The sequence below is a fragment of the Perna viridis genome, chromosome 3 (assembly GCF_037379345.1).
Source record: "Perna viridis isolate PV_CMFRI_1.1 ecotype Kerala chromosome 3, ASM3737934v1, whole genome shotgun sequence".
NCBI lineage: Eukaryota > Metazoa > Mollusca > Bivalvia > Mytilida > Mytilidae > Perna > Perna viridis.
In genome coordinates this window covers 23590285-23613787 of record NC_142447.1, presented here as the reverse complement: position 1 = coordinate 23613787, position 23503 = coordinate 23590285, and the positions used below count along the sequence as shown (strand labels likewise).

At 32.3% G+C, this 23503-nt stretch overlaps 3 protein-coding genes across 3 annotated transcripts; 2 read left to right on the top strand and 1 right to left on the bottom strand.

Moving 5' to 3' along the window:
- Positions 1–4688: 4688 nt before the first annotated feature.
- Positions 4689–9726, bottom strand: LOC148621515 (uncharacterized). The gene is made up of 8 exons (XM_088575989.1): positions 9580–9726; positions 8953–8976; positions 8565–8669; positions 7800–7900; positions 7443–7542; positions 6814–6987; positions 6119–6279; positions 4689–4825 (listed from the first exon to the last, which is right to left on the bottom strand). The coding sequence occupies exons 1-8, from the start codon at positions 9650–9652 to the stop codon at positions 4727–4729; spliced, it is 837 nt and encodes a 278-aa protein (XP_088432115.1). The 5' UTR covers positions 9653–9726; the 3' UTR covers positions 4689–4726.
- A 5979-nt stretch (positions 9727–15705) lies between these two features.
- LOC148621514 (perlucin-like) lies at positions 15706–19857 on the top strand. The gene is made up of 5 exons (XM_088575988.1): positions 15706–15824; positions 17641–17744; positions 18443–18536; positions 19048–19255; positions 19704–19857. The coding sequence occupies exons 1-5, from the start codon at positions 15788–15790 to the stop codon at positions 19732–19734; spliced, it is 474 nt and encodes a 157-aa protein (XP_088432114.1). The 5' UTR covers positions 15706–15787; the 3' UTR covers positions 19735–19857.
- Positions 19858–21136: 1279 nt separating this feature from the next.
- Positions 21137–23479, top strand: LOC148621513 (perlucin-like). Its single transcript, XM_088575987.1, has 4 exons — positions 21137–21289; positions 21786–21874; positions 22331–22650; positions 23382–23479. The coding sequence occupies exons 1-4, from the start codon at positions 21181–21183 to the stop codon at positions 23419–23421; spliced, it is 558 nt and encodes a 185-aa protein (XP_088432113.1). The 5' UTR covers positions 21137–21180; the 3' UTR covers positions 23422–23479.
- Positions 23480–23503: the final 24 nt, after the last annotated feature.

Genomic DNA, 23503 nt, shown 5'->3' with positions numbered 1-23503 from the left:
GTTCTTTATGTCTGTTGTAACAAAGGACTCAGATTTAACTGATTTTTAGGTGTGTGTAATTGTAAAATATTTTTTTCACAGTGGCCAGATTGAAAAGAGGGAGGGTTGTGATCACGCCAAAGTACTTTAACCCCGCCGCATTTTTGTGCATATCTCAAGTCAGTATTTTCTGGCCTCTGTATGTTTCTTTTTCTCCTTTAGTTTATTTTTATCTTACCTGAGTATATTTGGGCAACTATTTTGCTGTTATTGTGTATAGTGATGTTTTGGGGCCAGTCCCAGTCTGCCCTGTGGTGTGAGGGTTTCCTCGTCGTTAATTGAAGACCAGTAGGTGGCTTTAGGCTGACATTTTTATCCTGGCGGGGATGTTGTTCGCCATACCTATTCTCTTTATATTACACTTGTGGAAGACCTTTTAATGATCTTTGAAAGTATTTACTATTTTGGATTTAGGTTATACGCTAGTGGATGTGTAGTGCTTCACCGTGTTTCACTGGTTGCTTTCTTCGATTTATGTCCCAAGCAAATTGATTCCTTTTACAAAGACTAATAAAGAGAAGCAAGATTCTAGCTGAAATCAAAAGATTGTAACCCATGGACAAGGACCAGATATTGAAAACAGACGCACACAACAAAGTACATAAAATAACCAAAATAATACATAATAAGTGATAAAATTAAATGAGCAACTCGGACTCTACTAAATCTGGGGGCATAAACCGTGTGCACTGGTAGAAAAAGCGTCCTCTACATTTCAAGATGCACCCGCCAAGTTGCTCCAAAAAATCCAATTCCATGGTATACAAAAGAGAAAATGAAAACTATGACACGTTGAAGAAATCAGTATTCGTGGTGCAGATGGATGCACAGTAACAATCCACGAGTTCTGTAGTGATGACTTCAATCTTGTAGCAACATAACTCTGTTCCAGAAGCCTGATAGTCTATCGCGATACAAAAAAAGTCTGCGCATAACGTATTAATTGTGATATGAAAAATAAGGAGCTGAAGGGATGTTGCCTGAGATGAAAGGAAAGTTGGCAATACGGAATGAAAAGTCATCACGTTTGTCGTCTATTTTAGTCAATAGTTTTCCTTTACCATTGATCTCTAAGTGTAGCTCAAGATATGCGACTGACCTCTCAGTGACTGTAGCATCCTTTATCTCAAGTTCTTTGGGGGTAGATGCGATGCATAAAATCCCCGAAAAGGGATTGTTTAATACGTCATCTACACAGCAGAAAATGAGATAAAAGAATCTAGCAAACCAATCTTCCTTTCCTTTGGATCAGATAAGCTATAAAGTCAGCCTTGTCCAATTTTCCTCGATACTTTTGCAATTTCGCTATTCTAAATAATTATTAAAACAAGATAGTAAATTACATATTATTATAACCACATTAAACAATATTATTTGTGATTCGAATGTGTCGTCACTGTGTTTTTTCTTTTCTGTCATGTAAACCTGTTGACGTGTTTGGAGTGTCAAGATTATATTTGAACGCAAACTAAAGTTGAACGTTTTATCTTGTATTTAAACTTAAAAACATGGAGATAAGATATTTTAGGAGTATGCTACTTCAATTTAAGTGTTCTAAATTAGATTACAACATTAGAGAGTCCATTAAAATTATTGACCGATAATTATTTCACTAAATGCAACGATGAATTTGCTTCAACAGAGGCAGTAGAAGGAACTGATACTACTGTCTAGTGCCTGTATTTTGTTTTTGTCGTTTGTACACATTAGAAATAATTGGCAAAATATATGATCACTGATTTCGATATCATCTGGATCGCTCTTTTTTTCCTGATTGCTTTTTATGAGCTAGTTTAAATCTTTTAAAATGCCATTGATAATACAACTTTTAACAATTCAGTAAAAACGTTGCGTTGCTGCGTGAAGTGAACTGCGCAGACTTAAAAACAAACATCGTACCTACAGTAAAAAATGGAACCACCCAAATGTCAAATATAATAGATTCACAACGAATGGATATTAAAGAACCCAATTATCGGGTATGTACTTCCTTTTGATATTCTATCTTCGGTCTTGTGGTTGTTATATTGTAAGCCACTCGCCAGTATCCTGTCTGGTGGTTACCGTAATGTACATGTAGAACATGTAGCGCCATATTCATATAACTGTTCGATTTTAATAGTTGTATTTGTAGTTTCCATTTTTATGGGTTTACTTTTTATAGGTTTTACTTCTGTGTATATATATGCATAGGGTTTTCTGGTATTAGTCTTTGTCCTGTGAGATTGGATCTGGTATGCGTTCCTTTCTTTTATTGTGACCATGGATTCCCGATGTTTCTGGTAATCCAGATGCTGCTCATAAGATAGGGTCTTTGTTATTAATTTCAAAAACGTATATAATTATAATAATAATGTTTGTATATAACGACTATATCAACTGTACGAGTGGTGTCCGACGTGGTGGGAGATAGCACTGTACTTTCATGAAGCGGTTTTATTATTGCGTTAAACTTCCCGCATAAATAGAGAGTAATATTAGCGGCGAACATACGAAATTATTATTTTCCTTAAGTAAAATCCATGTATGGTATGATTTCCTCACCTAAAGTCTGGAAAGATTTCTGGCAAAAATTCTGGATTTGTAAATTGCCGCCGAAGAAACGTTCAGCTATCTGCCATGTTGAAATACTTTCGCGTTTATATATGTTGGGAATATGTACAAGGTAACCTAAAGTGACCAATGGCAGATTGTCCTTTTTATAAAGGGCGGGGTGTATAGGCAATGGGAAATGCTTAAAACAGCAAAAATAAGTTATGTCAACTTGTCCTTTTACTGTCTTTACTAAAATATTAATAAAACAATTCGAGTGAAAGTAAGAAATTGACAAGTTGTCATAAAATAAACGATCGGATACCACTTTCATAAATGCGCATCAATAAAGCAGACGAAACAACAATGCGGAAGTTTCCTTTGACAAAATGGTACCCTCTACTATTCTTTATAACAAAAAGCATGTTCAAGTCTGGCAAGGTGCACCTTACATAAAAATGAAAACTGGGACCTTTACAATGAACCTAACTTGATAAAATTATTTTTCATGATGAAATAAATGAGATTCTTTCACGTTTCACTCATATCCCCGAAGATGGCGACTTGTTGACGCCGAACAAAACAAAGTACAAAAATGTTGAATAATAGCCGTGAATCATAACAAGAAGTGAGATAACATGATTACTAGTTATTCCTTATATAGAGTGGCATAAGCCTATAAAATGACAAAAATCAATGGAAGTGCAACCTTGCCATAGTAAACACTGGTTTGACAAACATACAAAAATTGAAATTACTATGAAATAGCATGTGTAGTGACATGTCAAATACTGCTTGCCTTGTGCGTCAAGCGTATCAAATATAATAAATTCCCACACCATCCCTCCATTGAATAACTATCCTAAAAAGATTAATTTCTCAAGAATAAAAAAAAAGTTTCCTACTGTTTCTTACAATATCAAGCAAAAGGCACGATGTATGTTTACAACTCTGCGTTTCTCACTTCACGCAACAACGCAACGGTCATAATGAATTTTCACAGGTTGTACATTTTAGGATACATCATACCTATTACAGAGAGTATATTTTTCTGTCATCGTGCAAATATATATATATATATATACAAGCACATAGTCTTTTTAATGTTGTAAAAACTTTCTCATAAAAATATCTACACATAATATTTAACATTAAACTTAAACGGTATGATAACAAACGTTTATTTTAAAACGCTACTATCGACTGGGGTGGGTGGCGGTATTTGAATGGAAATTTATCTTTAGATATGTATTGGAAACTTTAGGTGTTTAAAGTAACATGGAAAACAATTCTGTAACCTACATTTCTTTTTAATTAATTGAAAGAATGTCACGAAAGTTTTTTTTTTTAAATTCCATAGACTGGTTTTTGAAACAATGACAACTCCTTATGCTACTTAGGTAAAATCTTGTTAAAATAGAAAACAATAGGGATAAACTTTCATGAAATTAAATTAAAGTGTGTTCATTAGACATCATCTCTGAGAAAAAAAATTGGTTAGTTAAAATTAAATATACGATACGAAGTCGTATCATCAGGTGACATTTCATTCGTAAAACAATGTATTTTACCTGTTTCGTGCTTTATAATCTTGATGTGTTCATTGTATTCATCCTGTAATCGGAGAAAAGCACAGGGATACACAATCGTTGATTTGTTGTGACCTAATGATTCCTTACTTTAGAAACTGCATTTTTTTTAACTGTTTTATTTTTTTGCTAAGAATGACCGAACCTTTACATATACTGTACCTTCAAATAACAATAGTCCCTTCGGTATTCAGATCTGAAAAAAAAAAATACATCGATGTTCCACTATAATCAACCAAATTAAACTGAATCAAGAACGGTAACTCTTGCAAAGTGTAAGTTTCATACACAAATTTTATAATTTTCATCTCAGAAGTGCAAGAACCAAATGAAGAACTAAGACTGGTTTTATGGTCTGTAACCGTTACTGAGTTGGAAATAAATGGGGAATTTGGTGTTTTTGACATGCATAAATCGCCTTATGCATGCTTTTATAAAGATTGTTACTTTAATACTTTTTCACATCACCATTGGCTAAATACTTCCAGTAGGTGGTTTAGCACGCGATTCGATTCACTAGAGGCTTCATAATGTTACAAAATATGGTATCTTTATTAGACAAGAATTTAACACGTGTCCAGGGCAGGATTGTTCGTCAGGTAGATGTGGAGTGTAGATAGATCTGCGGCTTTGTATATACAGTCTGGAACTGGGTTCATAAATGCCTGTCAAACAGATAATGACCTATAATTTATATAGACAAAAGATAAAAGTTACAATGTCATATCCTATAGTTATCATAACCATATAAATGATTTGCTTATTTGAATAGATATTACCAACGATAATAAGTCTGTATCGTCAACCCCGTATTGTATCAACCATATCGCATGGTTTAACACAAGTAACACATGCGTTCAAATATGTGGCTTTATATCCTAGTGTATGCCTTCGAAAAATTTAAATAATGTATTACTATATAAAAAATATAAATACATGGCAAGGCCCTTACACCTATCTCGATGTCTCATTGTTATACATCATGCAATAATGTATTTCCTCTACATAACTGTACCAATGACATGTAAATCTTATGGGCTGAATCACAAATATTGGAAATACAGTTGTGCTTTAAATAATACTTGGTTGAATATATTTCAAACTGACATTAAGGAGGATACAGAAAAAGGCACACTATTAGTCTATTAGGAGCAAGTAAAATCAATGAATATTAAGTGTCAGTCCCAGTAAGAATCAGCCAGTAGGTGAAACATGGTATGAAATTCCATAATTTGGTAGTGTAATTGACTATCTGCACCATCAGAATCAAGGAAAACAGTCTAGACTTTCAATATCAATTTGGACCATTGAGTTACAATTTTATTGAAATGCACTGAACATGAACATTTCAATGTTAGATAACTCTGTCAAAAACCTCATTTTTCTAAGATTCTATTGAAAAATGTCTGAGCAAAGCCAGTGATGGATGTAGAGATCAAATAATAGTCTTTTTAAATAAAGAAAGTGATATTACATTGTCAGATTGATGGGTTTTTGACATGCATGTTACTGATTTTTCCCATTTTACCTGATTCTTACAAATCCTTGCACTTAAATCATCAAAATGATCGTTAAATATGTGATTGTGAAGTTGAACAGGAGCTTCAACTACAAAACTTACTTAAAAAATACAACGACAGGTATAAAATTTACATAGTAATTTTGTTCATTGAAGTGTTTAAAGCAGTGCATTCATTAAAAAAACAACAACCAGTTGATTTCATTTAGATATAAAAACATTTAAGTTCTTTAAATTCATGGGAAAGAACCATGATTCTTAATATAGTAGTTGTCAATAAATATAAATGTCGAGCGATACAAGCAGTTTTTTGGGGTAGAGATAATGATAAATTAAGATTTTATGCAAATATATGCAAATTTATGTATTCCCCAATTTTAGGGGAGGAGACGTACGCCTGGTCCGTACCACTGTTTTTCGAAAATTATTTTAATCTTACTGAAATAGTGGCTTTTGGTGGATGCTCCACCCTTGGTGATGTCAATGCGGATTGAAATGCCCAACCGAATGCATTCAATTGTCCGCCATTATATAGCAAGAAAACTGGATAGAATTCGTCACAGCTCATATCTTTCCTTGAGTTAAACCAGTAATGAACACCTATGCAAAATATACATGATACTTTAATCTTATTGTGCAAACTTGTATGTTTCCTATAAAAGACATTAACAAAGGTAGTCATTGCAGATTATATCACTAAAATTAAAGTAAGCAGTTACAAAACTACGCCTTATGTCTAATACTACATTATATACAAAAATATTTTTTTAATAAAATTTCTGTAAAGACACTGTTAACCTCGAAATTTTCGCGTCTTCTTTTCGCGGTTTCTGTTATAAATCTGCTTTTACAAAGATTTAAATTCGCGATCGTTCATCAAACTGTTATGTAATGTTCTTCGAAGAAAATATAAGTGATATGTTGATTTTTACGTTACGGATCTTGGCGCGAAAATAGCAAAAACAAAACTGCCGCGAAAATTTAACGGTTTGCAGTATTCATATATAACGTATTTGGTGTGCTGTCTATTTCAAGGTTATAATTGAAATTAAATTGATTGAATAATATTTCAAAACATCTGAAGACACCAAAATTATCGGCTAAAAATTTGATAGATATTCAAATACACGTTACCCATTGATGGGAAACATCGCCCACGTGTCCAATGTGTGGCAGGGATACCAGTTTCCTTGTGAGGGATCTTGATAGAATCAGTTAAAGCATTTGTTCCATTCTGTATATAAAGGTCAGTTCCTACACCCTCTTGCGTGTACTGGCCATTTGATCGTCCAGATGTACAGATAATTGCTAATAGAAAATTGGATATTTTGTCAAGTGTTATACTTAGCCTTTCTCTTATACTCTTTTAGTCCAGGTGAGAGTGGAATGACTTCAAAGATCACTTTATGACCTCCTAACATAAGATGTGTTGTCAATTTTTGATTGTATAATTAGAGAACACACAAATATGTATCAAGACTTCATTTAGTTTTGTTCAGTATCTAAATGGAGATAATTGTTCAGAATGTCTGTTGACAAATGTTGGTTTCGTAAACAATTGACATACATATCTAGTAAAGAAAACATGGTACTACCAAGAGGGGTTACTTCTAGATCATTATTATATAATGACTAGTTATGTTTACTGATAGAAACATGATTGTACAAAAATGTCTTTCACAGACTGATTATGTCCAATTGGGTTACTTATTTTTATCTAAAGTTATGAAAATGTAAAATATATAAAATGAAAATTTAAATACCTGGATCTACAAAGTATGCAGATATATGATGCATGTTATTGTACATTACAAAAGGATGGTTCTTTAGGAAGCTCGATGGATATGCATCACTTGCTGGTACCTAATAATCAATTTAAGAATTAAATTTTGATACTTGGCCGCTGGGTCATAACCATCAAATACATTAAGAGAGCAAATGACTGTCAAAACAAATTAATGTAATTTTCTTTTCTTAATGATTTGCTGGTTCATTTTTCAGAAAAAAAGATACCTGAAAGGTGACCCAAATATATTCTCTTGGGTAATTTTGGCGACGTTTTAAATAGTTGAATTATGACTTCATCTATTCAATAGTAAACTATGCTGGGTAATACTTACGGCAGCTGAGATACCAGCAATATGACCTTGTACATCGTAAATGAGGATGAGTGCCATATCGTTATCTTTTAAGTAGCGTTTTCCGTGTAAACCACTGGAATCTGCAAATAAAAAGAGAACATAATTTGTATCTAACTTTGTCTCCTTTGAATATATTTATTTTATGTTAGATATATTTTTGACTTGACTTGATTATTGATCGATTAAATGTTAATTAATTTTGTTGTTACCCTTATTCCTTCCTATCTGTAAAACTTGAACATGTTTTTTTTTTTTATTTTCAAACAAAAACGTAAATGCTGCTGTTTAAGATAAGCTATTAACAAAAATATTATGGCTTACAATTGCTTAATGCACAATCCAAGAAATCGGCAAAATGATTTGAAAGTTGATTTACCCTACCGGTGCACCTGGTCCATGCTCCCAGTTTTTAGTGGAGTCCGATTTTCTCATTTGCTTTTGCTGCTTTGTATGTATGATTTTAGTCACTTCATGTTCTTTGTTGTGTGTGTGTGTTTTCAATGTCTATGGTTTGTCCCTGGACTACATTCTTGTGATTAACGCTTTAAACTTGGTTCCCTTGAGTATTCTTTCTATGCAATACGAGCAAATAAAAAAAAAATAAGTGACAAAATAAGGGAGCAAATAAATAATTGTTAGTTATAAACAACAGGTTTTTTAAAGATATATTATAGATTGATATATAATTAATAAAAGCTCAATGATTCAATCTAGAAGGAACTTCAGCTGGTGTAAATAACAAACCTCCACAGTCTGAAATTTTCTGGAAGCCCTTTGATTTTGCATCAGACTCTGTCAGTGGCATGGCTGCGTAGGAATAACTGCTGAATGGATTCACACCCCAGGTTACTGAAAATACAATTTAGATTTGAGTAAAGTCAAATGAAATAGTAATTACAATTGGTGATTTGTGTTCTTATCATCTAATTTAAAAATATCTATTAATATGTTACAAAGAAAATTTGTTGAAATCTTATAAAAAGCTTCACCGCAATTAGGTTGAGTTCTTTTTACAAATATGCGTGATTATCACACAAACACATCCTAGCCCATATAAACGATAGTGCTTTCTTTTTGAAAACACTTTTTTTTTTCACTAACAAATGCTTAGCCCATTGTGCTAGATACATACCTTTCAGGTTATCCCATTTTGTACCTGAAACAAAAAAAAATAGAAATAGTCATAATATAAATATCAACAGGGTAGTTTATCAGAATATATAGACCTACCTGTAATATTCAACAATAAATACGACACCACTAGTTGAACTTAGAGAACGTGCAATTGAGACAAATATATTTTACAACTATAATTGAACCTCGATTTTCCAAACTGCTTCAGTATCAACCACGATAGGTACTAAATAAACGCGAGATGAATTTTCAAATGTACTTGGGTTAAATGGCAACTTAGCTAAACAATAAGATTATCTTGTCAACAAAGAATTAAGTCCATTTTCATAACACAGCATTGCGTGCACTTGTATTCTCAAAATGAGAGACTGGAACTGGTCTGCTTATTCGCACTTTGTTATGCTTTCATTGAATCGCATATTATTTTAATCAATCGTATACTAGTTCTAATAGTGTAATCAAGGGAATCAAGATTCTAGAACAATTGAAGCAGATAGAAGTAAAAAGGTTTTGCTTGATTCTAAAGTAGATCATTATGTACGTTCTTATGGCCCATAGCTGCCTTCACATAACAAAATGTATGATAGATTATTGTTAAGTCAGATTGGCAAATACTATACTCAACCATGTGGAAATAAAAATCCAATTGAACAGGCTGCGATGGAAACCAATATACCGAACTGTATAAGTCTGAACATGGCTAACAAGGTTGTGACCTTATGATAATTTTATTTCAATTTTTATAAGGCTCTGTCTTATCTCCATGGTCTGACCAAATGGTTGTCGTCATCTTGCATAAAGTAGAACGAGATTTGGCCTATTTTTTTACGTCTTGTAGATTTATTTTCAACTTTCATTTGAATATTTAAAAAATATTTATTTAAAAACATAAAACACTGCTTGTTTAAAATATTGATTTAAAATCAATTTTAAAATGGTTAAGGACTTTTTCAAAAGTATTTATTGAATGCACCGTATTTGGACTAATGACACGTGTCATAGTGTACAAAGGAAAAACTTCAAAAATTTCAAGGTTGTTTAACAACACTATTAAACAGGGAACGGAGATCAAGTACCTTGGATATTCGATATTCGACATTCAAACTTTTCAATATCAAACTGAATATCAAACGGTAAAATTTTACCGTTTGATATTCGGTTGATATTCATTTCTGGCTACTTTTAATAATGTAAACTCTAAATGAATATCAAATGAATATCAAACGGTTATATTTTTTTCTGTTCGATATTCGTTTGATGAATTTGAATATCAAATTGAATATCAAACAGGTGTTTGGTCTGTTCGATATTCGTTTGACATTCGTTTCCGGTTTATATATTGAATATAGAACGGATTTGAATATCAAACTGAATATTAAACAGGATTTTTTTCTGTCCAATATTTGTTTGACATTCGTTTCCGGTTTATATATTGAATATAGAATGGATTTGAATATTAAACTGAATATCAAACAGGAGTTTGGTCTGTTCGATAGTCGTTTGACATTCGTTTCCGGTTTATATATTAAATATAGAATGGATTTGAATATCAAACTGAATATCAAACAGGAGTTTGGTCTGTTCGATATTCAGTTGACATTCGTTTCCGGTTTAAATATTGAATATAGAATGGATTTGAATATCAAAATGAATTTCAAACAGGAATTTGGTCTGTTCGATATTCATTTGACATTCGTTTCCGGTTTAAACATTGAATATAGAATGGATTTGAATATCAAAATGAATTTCAAACAGGATTGTTTGCTGTTCGATATTCGTTTGACATTAGTTTCAGGTTTTATATATTGAATATAAAAACTGAATAAAACTTCACCGATAGGGAAACATGTAAAAGGCAGATTTCTGTTAGAGTGCCAGAAAAATTCACCATCATTTTTTTTTTATTTTTTAGCACGTATGCTTTGGAGACCATGTGGACATAAAAAGTGACCACTGCCAAATGTCTAAAATTTTGACCTTCTTCCATAGAACCAGATTACAACTTTCACATAAAATTACAGCATTGTAATATTAGCATGGAAAAAAATCTCTTGTAAATTTGATCCTTGTCCTACATTTCCGCAGCAAATACTAAGCAATTAAAAAAGTAAAGGGCAGAAAAGAAAATCAGGAAAGAACACTATAAAAAGGAACTATATTCATATAGAACGAAAAGTCAATGAGGAATTAATTGTGATCATGTAGCCATTAGATTGGCTTTTTTTAAAACTCAAATACATACTTCATCTGTGGAAAGCTTATTCAATTTTTAGTCTAATTGCAAAGTTTTACAGAAATTTGGTGAAAAATAAATGATTTATGTCAAGTTTTATATCAATTTTGTATGTCGCGACTTCATCTTTTTGCAGATTGGGTGAAAAAGTGTTCTCTAAATAGCCTCAATTGAAATATTTGATAGATTTTCTCAATCTTTTTTCTTAGTGCATGTTTCTGACGTAGAAAACACCAGCTAGTCAGGTCTCCATCTGATGTCACTGCAGTATTAGAGCATTTTCACCTGGTGCAGGGGTACTTATATAAAAACTCATTTTTAGAAACTAAAAAAAATGATTTAAATTTACTTCCAAAGTGCTTTAGACACATTAAATGTACTTTAAAAACAACCAGAGGTAGTCTTTTAGAGTAAACTATCAGATGAGGTAATTAAAATCAACCCAGGACCTGGGTTGTAAAACTGTGGGTTTTGGTAAATATGCCATTTACACTAATATTTCACCCCTACAGCCACAAAATAGTGCAAAAAATATTTTGCATGTTTTGAAGCTTATGTGGTACATATGAACTCAACTGGATGTTTCTTTATCATATCAGGTCAGGTTTTTTTTGCTTTGAGGCTATATAGTGTATGACCGGCTCCAAAATAACTGTTTTTCATGAACTCTGAAGGGCTTTAAATGGCACATTTATTCAAAATATACGTAAAAGAATGGGAAATCATGTTTTTTTACATTTTAAACCTTTCTCTTATTGTTCAGAATTTCATACTAATTCAATGAAAGAGAGTATTCGAAGAGGTTGAGACAATTGACATACACCGTAATTTTGCCAAATGACCTCTGCCGCAGGTTAAAAACATATTCTAAATGTTCAATTTTTTACCTTTACTCTGTCCACTGCTTATGAATTGTGTTTATTTGCTGTTATTATGACACTATGTGTGCAAAAATCTCAAAATGAGATAGTAATTAGCTCATTTGCCCAATTTTACCGTTATGACATAAGCAAAATTTTATGAGTTTTACGTTGAAAATCCCATGGAAACCCATTTTTGAACTAAAATGAAAAAAAAATGAGAAAAGAAATAAGTTTTTTGCCACATTTCATGTTCGTTTTATGAACTCTGAGAAATAAACCCCCAAACCATATAAAAATGGCATGTTTTACAAAAATGTGACCTTTCTTATAGGTACAAGAACACAATTAATTTCGTAGTGCATTCCAGCAGACATACAAAAATTTTTAACCCCTTCAAATTCAATAAAACTTCACCAATATGCAAACATGTATAAAAGCAGATACCTATAAGAGTGCCAGAAAAATTCGCCATCATTTTTTTTTAATTTTAGCGCCTATGCTTTGGAGACCTTATGGACATAAAATGTGACAGCTGCCAAATGTACTTAATTTTGACCTTCTTTCATAGGACCAAATCACATAAAATTACAGAATGAAAAATCCCAGGTAATTTTGATCCTTTTCCTATATTTCTGCAGCAAATTCAAAGCAATAAAGGTTAGGACAGAAAAGGAAAAAATCAGGAAGAAACACACTAAAATTAAAGGAACTATATTCGTATATAACAAAAAGTCAATGGGAATTAATTGTTATCTCATACCATCAGATGGCTGATTTTCAAAATACTTTATTTCGCATGAAATTTTGGAACTAGAATGAATCGAAAAGGGTCTTATTATTTTTACCTTTTTTCTACCTATTCTGTACGTGCTTTCATGCTGTGGTAGTGTCTAAGTGCCTGCAATTTTATAAAACATAGTATTTGGCTGTTAGTTTTGGAAAGGCACCCTTGATTTATACTAAAACTCAGTAGTATTTTTTCCATTATGTTACCGTGGCTACATATATGGATTTTATGACAATAATCACTAAATTACTTATAAATGACTTGAACCTCCACACACCAAGGATTTTGTTAAATATGCACGTTTGTATGACAAAACACTAGAAATTTCTTGGCAGACTGCCTGCCTCAAAACAGCTTTATTTAAAAAACAAATTAAACCAAATTTCAGAAAAAAATGACCTTACTGTATTGCAGTACCTTATGGCAAGTTTTCAGAACCATACAAAATAGGATTTTCATCATAGAAACCACAATTACATTTTTTAGTGTAGGTTAAGGTGCACAGAGTAAGAAAAAGTAGTTTGTGTTAAGAAATTTAATTGTTTAGTGCAAATTAATTCTTAGAAACCTAATTTTCTGAAGTTTCATCATTTCAAATGTGCCGTCATAGAAGATATTCTTGTATCTTCTTGCGATATGTTCTATTCGAATCTCTATTAATAAAACGAAATGTTAGTTCTTTAGCTTACAATAAGTAAAATGGATAACCAAACCAAACTTTGTTCAATTAAGTATTGCAATGCAGCAAAGAAAGTCAAAACAAACCTTTTAGTACTTAGTCCTAAGTTTTGGTAAAACTCTATGATTTTCTATGCTTTCATCCTCATATGTTATTTTGTGGGTATGAAAACCAATGATGAGATAAAAAAAAACATCAAATAAATACTGTTTTCAGTGCCCAGAGTGTGAAAACATTTTGTGTCTTAATGTGTTTTTTTTTTCATTTTTGCCATGTATACAGCCTTTTCATTATATGAATACATGTAGCAGAACACAAGGCAGAATTATCCCCAATCTGGTGGAACAGACCAAGTTTTAGATTTGCTATAGAATCAATATCCTATGTTCAATCTTAATGACTCTGGTATTTGTTAATTCCATACAAATAGAGCTTTCAACAAATCACAAGATAGACACCACTGAAAAAAATCACCTTCTCCTTAAAGCAAGTTTTCAGGAAGTTTTATCCTACATCTGAAAAAAAGAGAATTTTCACCATAAAAACCACAATTTCTGGTGTAGGTTAAGGTGCACAGAGTAAGAAAATGAAGTTTGTGTTAAGAAATTTACTTGTTTTGTGCAAATAAGTCCTTAGCAAACAAATTTTCTGAACTTCATTTCAAATGCGACGTCATAGAAGATGTTGTATTAACGAATGTCAAACGAATATCGAACAGCAAAAAATCGCTTTGATATTCATTTTGATATTCAAATCCATTCTATATTCAATATATGATCCGCAAACGAATGTCAAACGAATATCGAACAGACCAAACAATGTTGGATATTCAAATCCATTCTATATTCAATATGTAACTCGGAAACGAATGTTAAACGAATATCGAACAGCAAAAAAAAAAATCCTGTTCAATATTCATTTTGGTATTAAAATCCAATCTATATTCAATATATAAACCGGAAACGAATGTCAAACGAATATCGAATAGGCCAAACTCCTGTTGGATATCCAAATCCATTTTATATTCAATATATAACCCGGACCCGAATGTAAAACGAAGATCGCACAGAAAAAATTCCTGTTTGATATTCATTTTGATATTTAAATCCAGTCTATATTCAGTATATAAACGGGAGAGGAATGTCAAACGAATATCGAACGGACAAAAATCCTGTTTGATATTCAGATTCATTCTATATTCAATATATTGACCGGAAACGAATGTCAAACGAATATCAGAAAGCAAAAAAATCCTGTTTGACATTCATTTTGATATTCAAATCCATTCTATATTCAATATATACACCGGAAACGAATATCAAACGAATAATGAACAGAAAAATATAACCGTTTGATATTCATTTGATATTCATTTAGAGTTTACATTCTTAAAAGTAGCCAGAAATGAATATCAAACGGTAAAATTTTACCGTTTGATATTCAGTTTGATATTGAAAAGTTTGAATGTCGAATATCGAACATCGAAAATCCAACGTACTTGATCTCGGTAAACAGGGAAAGATATTTGGCGGATCGATATGTAAAAGTACATCAAAGTCAGTTTCTCCAAGTGTATTTTACAAACGTATTAACAACAAAAAGGTGCATTATCCGTTTATAAATTACATTGGACAGTATTCAACATAAGCCTATGTTTTGCATTTGTATATTAGTTATACTGATTCAAAGGGTGGTTAAAGTTGATTTTCGTTAATCCTCCTTATGCTCTACCCATTAAATGACGAAAAGAATAAACAAAATCAAGTTGCACATACGCAAACATCTCTTTGTTAGTCTAGTCATAAAAAAACTACATCGGTAATGCAGTAGTCTGTAGAACCTTATTCAACTTTGAAATACAATGTACCTTGCTCTTTCTAGAGTATTACCTTCTAAAATTGGTATGATTAAGATGAGCGGCCTGTGCTAAGCAACACTTACACATTGGTAGGTACTATTGTTTAAAGACTTTAAAAGCATTTTTTTTTAAAATTCGCACATATACATTGACTTACTTCTTCGCTGTCATAAAAATTACGTGTTATTTAGATAAGAGAAATAATGTAAAGTCAACAGAATATTGAGTAAAAAGATATGTACATTTGCATAAAAAACTTTGCAACCCATTCTATTTAAAATAAATTTTGTTATCAATTTGTAAGTATCGAAACAAGTAGCACAGTTTACATTTACTCAACTTCATAAATATGAATTAGAGACGACGAACAGTCAATACTTATCAGTTCAATTTCCTATCAAAGATTAGGTATAATGGCGTACCTATATTTATTTGTTGTAATTGTAAGCGGTAAGTATTACGTCTATCATACTACGTAGTATTGTAAGGGGAACAACATTGTGACCATTATCACTTTGTCCACTCTCTAAAATGTTTTATAGCGGGTGTCAGAGTCAGTTTCAGGGGATATACAAGTCTTCCCTTGATTGATTGACAAATGAAATGACTAGATAATTTTAAAACAAGATCATTTACCCTTTCTATCATTTCAAAGGAACTTTGATTTATGTTTACTTTCTATCATTCAAAGGGATTTTTTTAGTGTAAACTTCTTTGTCAATGTTACCAATTAAGTATCTAAAGAGGTCCATCAAGAGATTATCATTTAATACAAGGGAATTTTGAACCAGGCATATAGGTAATTCACTATCTAAAAGGTCCAGAATTCTTATTGAAATTATTGAGATAAGAACAAAAACCCTATAGTACATCAATCTGGTCATAGCTTAAGATATAATGATTAAGTAGAATGCAACACGAAGGGCTAAGGTTTATGTAGAAGCAAAACTACAAATTATTTTGTTCCAATTCATATTCTAAAATGAAAAAGTGGTCAGTCATAATAACAAAAAATAAATAAAAAAAAAACAGAGTCTTGGATTTTTTTTCAGCAAATCTATTGAAACGGCCTGGTTTTCAGAAATAGGTGCCATTAACACTTTAACATTTCAAGGCTGAATGTTTAAACTCTTCAGATGTAGACGATACACTTTTCGTTCTTTATTTATACTTTATTCTACTTAAGAAGAAAGTCTAAACGACACCTTAAAATATCAAAATATGTCCGATGTAAATCCCTACATATATATATCAAACCATTTCTTAATCTATTTAAACCGAATAAGTTATAAAGTAAAAAAATAGTCTATTTGTACAGAATTAATTAAAATACTTAAAATAATTAAAAAAATTAAGATAATTGATTATTTTACCTGACACAACATTGTGTACAAATAGTAATAAAGTATTTTAAAGTTATACAATGTTGCTTTAACTTATAGGTGGTGTTAATACCGATACAAAATAACACTATGAAAAGAGCATTACACAGTTAGCATGACTGGAAGCAGAAAATAGGAAGCTCATCTCCTCTCATTTCCCGTCGAAAAGTGCACATTTTGTATCGTTATTTCCGAAAACATTTGTCCGGACAAAACACCGGAAGCTATGAGAGTTCTCTATTCCTGTACAAAGTTTCTTCTTTTTGATCAGTTTCCGACCACTTGAAATAGTGTGGTCTGCTGACGTGTGGTAAAAATAAAGCCAATAGATTCAACTTCCTTGTTTTTGAAGACCTTGAATTGACCTAAGGATTACCTTCACTCTTCCTCTCTAGATGTTTTCGACACGCATATGTTTCTTGTTGACAAGACAAAATAGATGTCTCTGTTCAAATGGCCTTCTTATTTATTTTATTATAATTTCCTAGGACAACGTCTTTTCCTGACCTTACTTTTGGATTCGATAAATGACCTCGTAAACACTTTTTCTTGCAAAAGTTGAAAATAAAGATGTGAATATTTCAAAATTATAATTGTCCTTGAATAGTTGAACACATGGATGAAATAACAATTTCTTCATGGTACATCAGGGCAGGCGGCAGTATTTAGACCAAGTTGTCGTCAAACCTAATTTATGTTTTGGTCCAAATAGAACTTTTCATAGAAACCATCCATTAAAACACTGTCATATCCTATTTCAACTTGCCTACAAGTTTGTTTTTTTTTGTTTGATGCCACGTGGGATAACTTTAAGCATGTTATTAAAATATAGAAAAAATATTACAATTCTATTTCTTTCATTATACATCCTGTTTAATATTTAGGTTGTGTTATTATTACTACTGCCAACTGTCCAGACGGCTTTATACCTAATGGCCAATCATGTTATATGGAAATGAATATACCATCGACTTGGGCTGAGGCTTCGGTAAGTGAATGATTACTATCTTTATGAGCTATTTGTTTTTCTATATACAAATTTCCAGTTGTCCACAGCCAATATTGTGACTAATAAAGAAACATGCAAGATTGCAAGATTGCAAGAACTTTTAAACCACCAGTAAATCCCATCCCGGGCCCCCGGGCAGTAGATGTATGTATTATATAAATAATATGTAGTATTATTTTATGACATTGAAGCAAACAATACATCAATAGTGGACCCATCAATAATATAGAAGATTCAGCATAATTTTAACTGTTCAACCCAGTTAATGGTTAAATAAACAATTTATGTCTAGATGGCAAACCAATGTCAAGCCTGATTAATGCCTTCAACCCCACCAAAGATTCCACTGATGTGCCATTCCGCAGTCAAAAGATTTTCGTCATCAACATGTCTGTGTGTGGTTATATCAATTTACTTTTTGTTGAATTTTAAAGAATTGTATCAGTTCTGTTTATTTGTGAATGTTATTACTTTTATTGTTTTTTTTTTTTTATTGCCTTTCAGAGCTCACTTAAAGGTGTGGTAACATTTGTTTAAAACACTTTTTGTGATCTCTGAAGGTATTAACTTTTTTCAATTAACTACCTTAAATACTGGTGCAAAACTTGCGTTTTCACCATATCCGTTGTTTTTGTTTTGATTTTTTTTTAATTAACACTGAATTTTAAACATTACAGTTCTACTGTACTTTGTTTGAATCCCATTTACTGACCATCGAATCTACTGATGAGCAAAGAACTGTCAGTGGCCTGTTGTCAAGGTTTCCTGGAAGTAAGTGTAGAAACAGTGGATGTGGATCCAGAGGCTGGGGTCCGGTGTTTGGAGAATTTTTGGACTATTTCGTTGATTGGCAATGATGAAATAATAGCGTTGTATATCCCATTTTATCTGACACGCTACGCCTTTTCCAAATACCTTGTTCTTCCTCAATACATAGATATTTTGAATTTATTAAATACTAAAATTCCGTTGCATACTTTTAGGCCTAGTAATTGCTCAAATGTGAGATTTCAACACGTAAAATCGAAAAGTGTTTACTTTTTTGCAACAAATGAATGTTATATTTGTCGTGTGGGCTAACTGACACTTTCTTAAATTCATCTCAATGGCATTAAGCAGAGTCAACAATGCCACATTTCGTCTTTGTTTTGTTTTGCAGATGTGAACAGCGGTTTAAGTGTGTTTATTTATTCTTGAATAATTCTAAAGTATATATACTGAAATAGTTTAATACATGGAACTCTTTCCAGTATTTACAAATCTTTTTTTTTTTGGTTTTAAGAGTTTTGGATAGGACTAACTGATATGTTTCTTCCTGGAACATGGATTTGGTCGACAACAAAACGACAACCAGCTTACTCTCACTGGGGACAAGGACAACCAAATGATTTCAATGGGCAACAAAACTGTGCAACGATGGACAGGAATCACATGTTTAACTGGACAGCCGCGAACTGTGAAACAAAAGCAGACTTTGTTTGTGAAGCTTTGTATGTGTTATAAGTATCTTTTTTAAGACTTGTTCGGTTTTATAACTTTTTAGAAATATATTATCATGTAAATTCTAACCCTATCTGAAATCTTCTCAAATAGATTAATGTAGGAGGGACTCAAAGGTTTGAAAGAATCTCATTTTCAGAATTTTACGATCAAATCAAACATTGATTCTCACATCACTGTTTTGTAGAGGAAACAGAAAGCATTTTGTTTTAAAGTAAAAAAAAACGAAAAAAAATATGTTGATTAAAATTATTGATACGTCAAAGGCATATGCAAGAATACTTCATTGCTAAACATATTTTAACCTTATCAGATAAAAAGGAGGGATTAAAATATAAAACTAACTACTTGCGTTTTCAAAACTCATTAGATTTTGGAAGGAATACTCTTCAATGCTTTCAATGTAAACAAAGATTGCAAAATTTATTTCCGTTTCAGGCGAGAAAATGGAGGGTCACTAATTGGCTAATTCTATGAGCCACAACACGACATCAACACGATTCGTTGTATTGCTCAGAACACTGGGAAAAGATTTTAAAATAAAATGTCAGAGTAAAAAATCGTCGAAGTAATATAAAGGAATATTATCCAAAGTAAAGAGTGATACACATTACTTTCGGGAAACATATTTACAGTTATTTGATACCTAATTATAAGGATTGATGATTGTAACCCGAACTCACAATATTATCTTACAAACCCATACATCATAATTCAGAATTTTATTATTTCGACTCATTCAACGTAAATCGCGCAATGCTCATTAATCTTATTGTATTGATTTGTGTGGAAATGTTCTTGTACAGCATAACAAATTTGCAGTAAGATACAATTGGTATTTTTGAAATTGAGTAATTACTTGATTTTTCGGAGGGTTGGTGGGCATTTGTTACAATTCAAGATTATAATAAGAAAACAATTATAGCATTAAAACGTAGTACTTGGTAGAGATTACTCATGCTTTTTAAAAATCGATTCCAAATGATCTTTCAAATATACTGAAAAAGGTGTTTTCCAAAAGCTGAAATTCTTTAACAACATATTTGTCCAGTGTGGTGGACGCGTTTTTCATTAAACGGTCGGCATTCCAATGGAAACAAATTGTGTTCCTCTACTCAAATACTTGTACCTTCAAATTAATGAGCCTGACCTTAAAACTCATCTGATCCTAAGGAAGAAGATCGTTTAGCCAGATACTTTGATCTCAGTTTCCCCTATATAGATGAAGTATTATCATTAAACAACCCTTATTTCTGGGATTTTATGAATCGCATTTACTCCCCAAAAAATTGAGATAAAGGATACTACAGACAATGTGAAGTTAACAAGCCTCAAATTTTGACCTCCACTTAGTGATCGGTGAAAAGTGGCCAAACTATACGACAAACCTTATGAATTTTTATTCCGTATTGTCAACTTTCCTTTCATCTGTAGTAACATCCCTTCAGCACCTGCGTCTTCATATCGCAACTCATACGTTATGCAAGACCTGGCCCTAAATACGCAGACTTCTTACGATTAGCTTCTGGAACATGGTTATGCAGCTACAAGATAGAAGTCATCACTACAGAAATTTTATTGTCATCATCATGAACTCGTGGATTGTTACGGTTTATCCATCTGCACCATATGACAACCGATTTGATAACGTGTCATAGTTTATCTTACCTCTTCCGTTTACCCCATACTTGACATTTACTCGACGGATGTTTCTAGAAAAGAAGAGGACGCCTACCCTATTGGGGAACCTGGTCCATGCTCCCAGATGAGTCCGATTTGCTCATTCACTTTTGTGTCTTTGTATGTATTATTTAGACTCCTTGCAACGGAAGAGTAAGTGTCCTTTGAAGGAAAAAATAATGGTTAATGACTTATATTTCTTTAATGTCTGTTAAGACCGGCATACAGCACAAACATGTGTGTAGTTTTTATTATCAAGATTAGGTCAGTAAATGTAATGGCTGATAAGGCTATGATGTTTACAACATTGAAGGGCATTATACTAGCCTTTGTAGTCGTTTATGGTGAGTATTATTATGTGTATTAATAGGAAATCAAGGTATTACGGAATGAGACACAAATGTTCTGTCTTTTTGAAAGCTACTATCTGATGCATTGAAAATTAGCTTAAATAATCACACAACTATCAAATATGCAGAAGAAATCCTCTATTCAAACCGAAATAAATGTGCACACATAAATATTTTGACAAACTTAATATACATATATTCTAATGAGACCTGTCCAAGACAGCTAGTGGTATTTTAGTCATAATGTCCGTTCGTGCCGGTAACAAGCCAGTGCTATGTGCTTATAAAAAGTACATTTGATAGAAAATACCTTATTCAAGCAAAAAAAAATCACGAATGTAAAGTAATTAAATTAGACAAAGCCAAAATAAACATATGAAAGTAGGAATGCAACACACAATAAACGATGTAACTAAATCAGAGCAACCAAAAAAAAAAACAAAAAAAAAAAACAAAAATACCAGGCATTGTAAGTCTTGTATACTTGCAGTGGTAGCAGATTGTCCAGACGGGTTCCTTGTCCATCGAGATTCGTGTTACAAAGAGTTTGGGATAAAGACAACATGGGCTGAGGCATCGGTCGGTTTTACATTGAGACAGCATATCAACTTCCCTTGTGTTTTCTAATTACACATAAAACTATGGTTTAAGCAATGGTAAAAAAATACCTGTCAGACAACAACTGCACAATGAGAAACGCAATGAGAAACAACAGAAATCACAGAAAATCAAACCTTAAATGGGATACTTTAAGTTATCTATTCATAGCACGGTGGGCTCAAAACTGACAAGACAACATAAAAACTTTCTTGATGTCGAATATACACCTTAATCGAAATATTTTACTTCCTTGATGTCGAATATACACCTTAATCGAAATATTTTACTTCCTTGATGTCGAATAAATACCTTCCAATATTGTTCGTGTAGAATAACGTTAAGTTTTTGTGAACACTGATCTTACCATTTTGCTAAGACAAAATGAAATCATCGAGGCGAATTAAGAGGAGCTTTTAAGGTATCGGTATATTTTAGATGATATGTAGAGTATATGGAGGATATCTGGCAAATATCGATTCCGAACAGGAACAGCTTTACGTATCAAGTTATCTTACCAGATTAGGGAAAACTTCGTTTACCCCGGGAACTTTCTGGCTTGGAGCTTCCGATTTACAGACCGAGGGTGTGTGGTCATGGACTCGAGGGAACGATCGCTTTCAATATAAATACTGGCAGGTCGGGGAACCCAACAATGAGGGTGGCAATGAGAATTGTCTGGCGTTTGGATATTCTACTGGATTTAAATGGAACGACATTAATTGTCAGAATAAGCTAAACTTTATCTGTGAATTACCGTAAGTAAATGTACAACAACGAGGGGAGTGAGGAGACGTGTATTGAATACAAGTAACTACAAGCCTGTAGTGATGATTGAATAATTAAGACATTTTAATCTACTCCCAAAAGATAAAAAAACACCAGTTAGAATCAGTGACTTAAAATTAGAGTAGAGTAAGCATTGTCTGCTTTTCTCCCAATTTTTAGCGGAGTTCGAGTTGCTCATTTGCTTTTGTTACTTTGTATTTATGATTTTAGTTACTACATGTTCTTTGTTGTGCATGTCTGTTTTCCATGTCTGGTCTTTGTCCCTTAATTACGTTCTTTTGATTACCACTATAACCTTGGTTCCCTTGATTACTCTTTCAAGAAATGTGACAATACTGTGTAAAGTCTTAAAGTACAATCCAAAACTAAACCACAAATATCCAGGAACAGGGCAGATACGTACCTTTTCAACTGCACAACAAAGCCGACCTAGTAATTCATGATCAGCATATTATAGGTTCCTATTTATCCTGAATATTTAGCCTGTTTAAAAACTGATTCAAATTCAACTTTTGAATAAATGTAGAGTACATACTCATATTACCATTGGAACTTGTAACAGTTTAAAAAAAATATATATGAATCTGCATAAATTAAATGCAAATAGTATGACCAATTTAGTTTTAGAGATTTAAGCATTGGCTAAGAAAAAGAACCATTAACTCATTGCTTCCAAAGTATGCTACCTATTTCATTGCAGTTCCAGCCAGTTGCAACCAGAAATTATTGGGAAAAGATAAGAAGGAGATGAAATCAGCACAATTTCATTACCAAAATAAAGAAAATATTAAATGTAAAGACTTCTATAAAATACTACAGGTG

Bases quoted from the DNA above. Each gene is read 5' to 3' on its own strand.
- LOC148621515 (XM_088575989.1), bottom strand. From the start codon at position 9,652: ATGTTCAGACTTATACAGTTCGGTATATTGGTTTCCATCGCAGCCTGT. The intron at 8,670-8,952 runs GTATGTATCTAG...TTGTATTTTCAG, and splicing joins AAAATGGGATAACCTGAAAG to TAACCTGGGGTGTGAATCCA. The intron at 6,280-6,813 runs GTAACGTGTATT...TATTTTGCATAG, and splicing joins GCGATGTTTCCCATCAATGG to GTGTTCATTACTGGTTTAAC.
- LOC148621514 (XM_088575988.1), top strand. From the start codon at position 15,788: ATGGCGTACCTATATTTATTTGTTGTAATTGTAAGCG. The intron at 18,537-19,047 runs GTAAGTGTAGAA...TTTGGTTTTAAG, and splicing joins GTTGTCAAGGTTTCCTGGAA to AGTTTTGGATAGGACTAACT. The intron at 19,256-19,703 runs GTATGTGTTATA...TTTCCGTTTCAG, and splicing joins GACTTTGTTTGTGAAGCTTT to GCGAGAAAATGGAGGGTCAC.
- LOC148621513 (XM_088575987.1), top strand. From the start codon at position 21,181: ATGTGTGTAGTTTTTATTATCAAGATTAGGTCAGTAAATGTAATGGCT. The intron at 21,290-21,785 runs GTGAGTATTATT...GTATACTTGCAG, and splicing joins AGCCTTTGTAGTCGTTTATG to TGGTAGCAGATTGTCCAGAC. The intron at 21,875-22,330 runs GTCGGTTTTACA...GGTATATTTTAG, and splicing joins CAACATGGGCTGAGGCATCG to ATGATATGTAGAGTATATGG.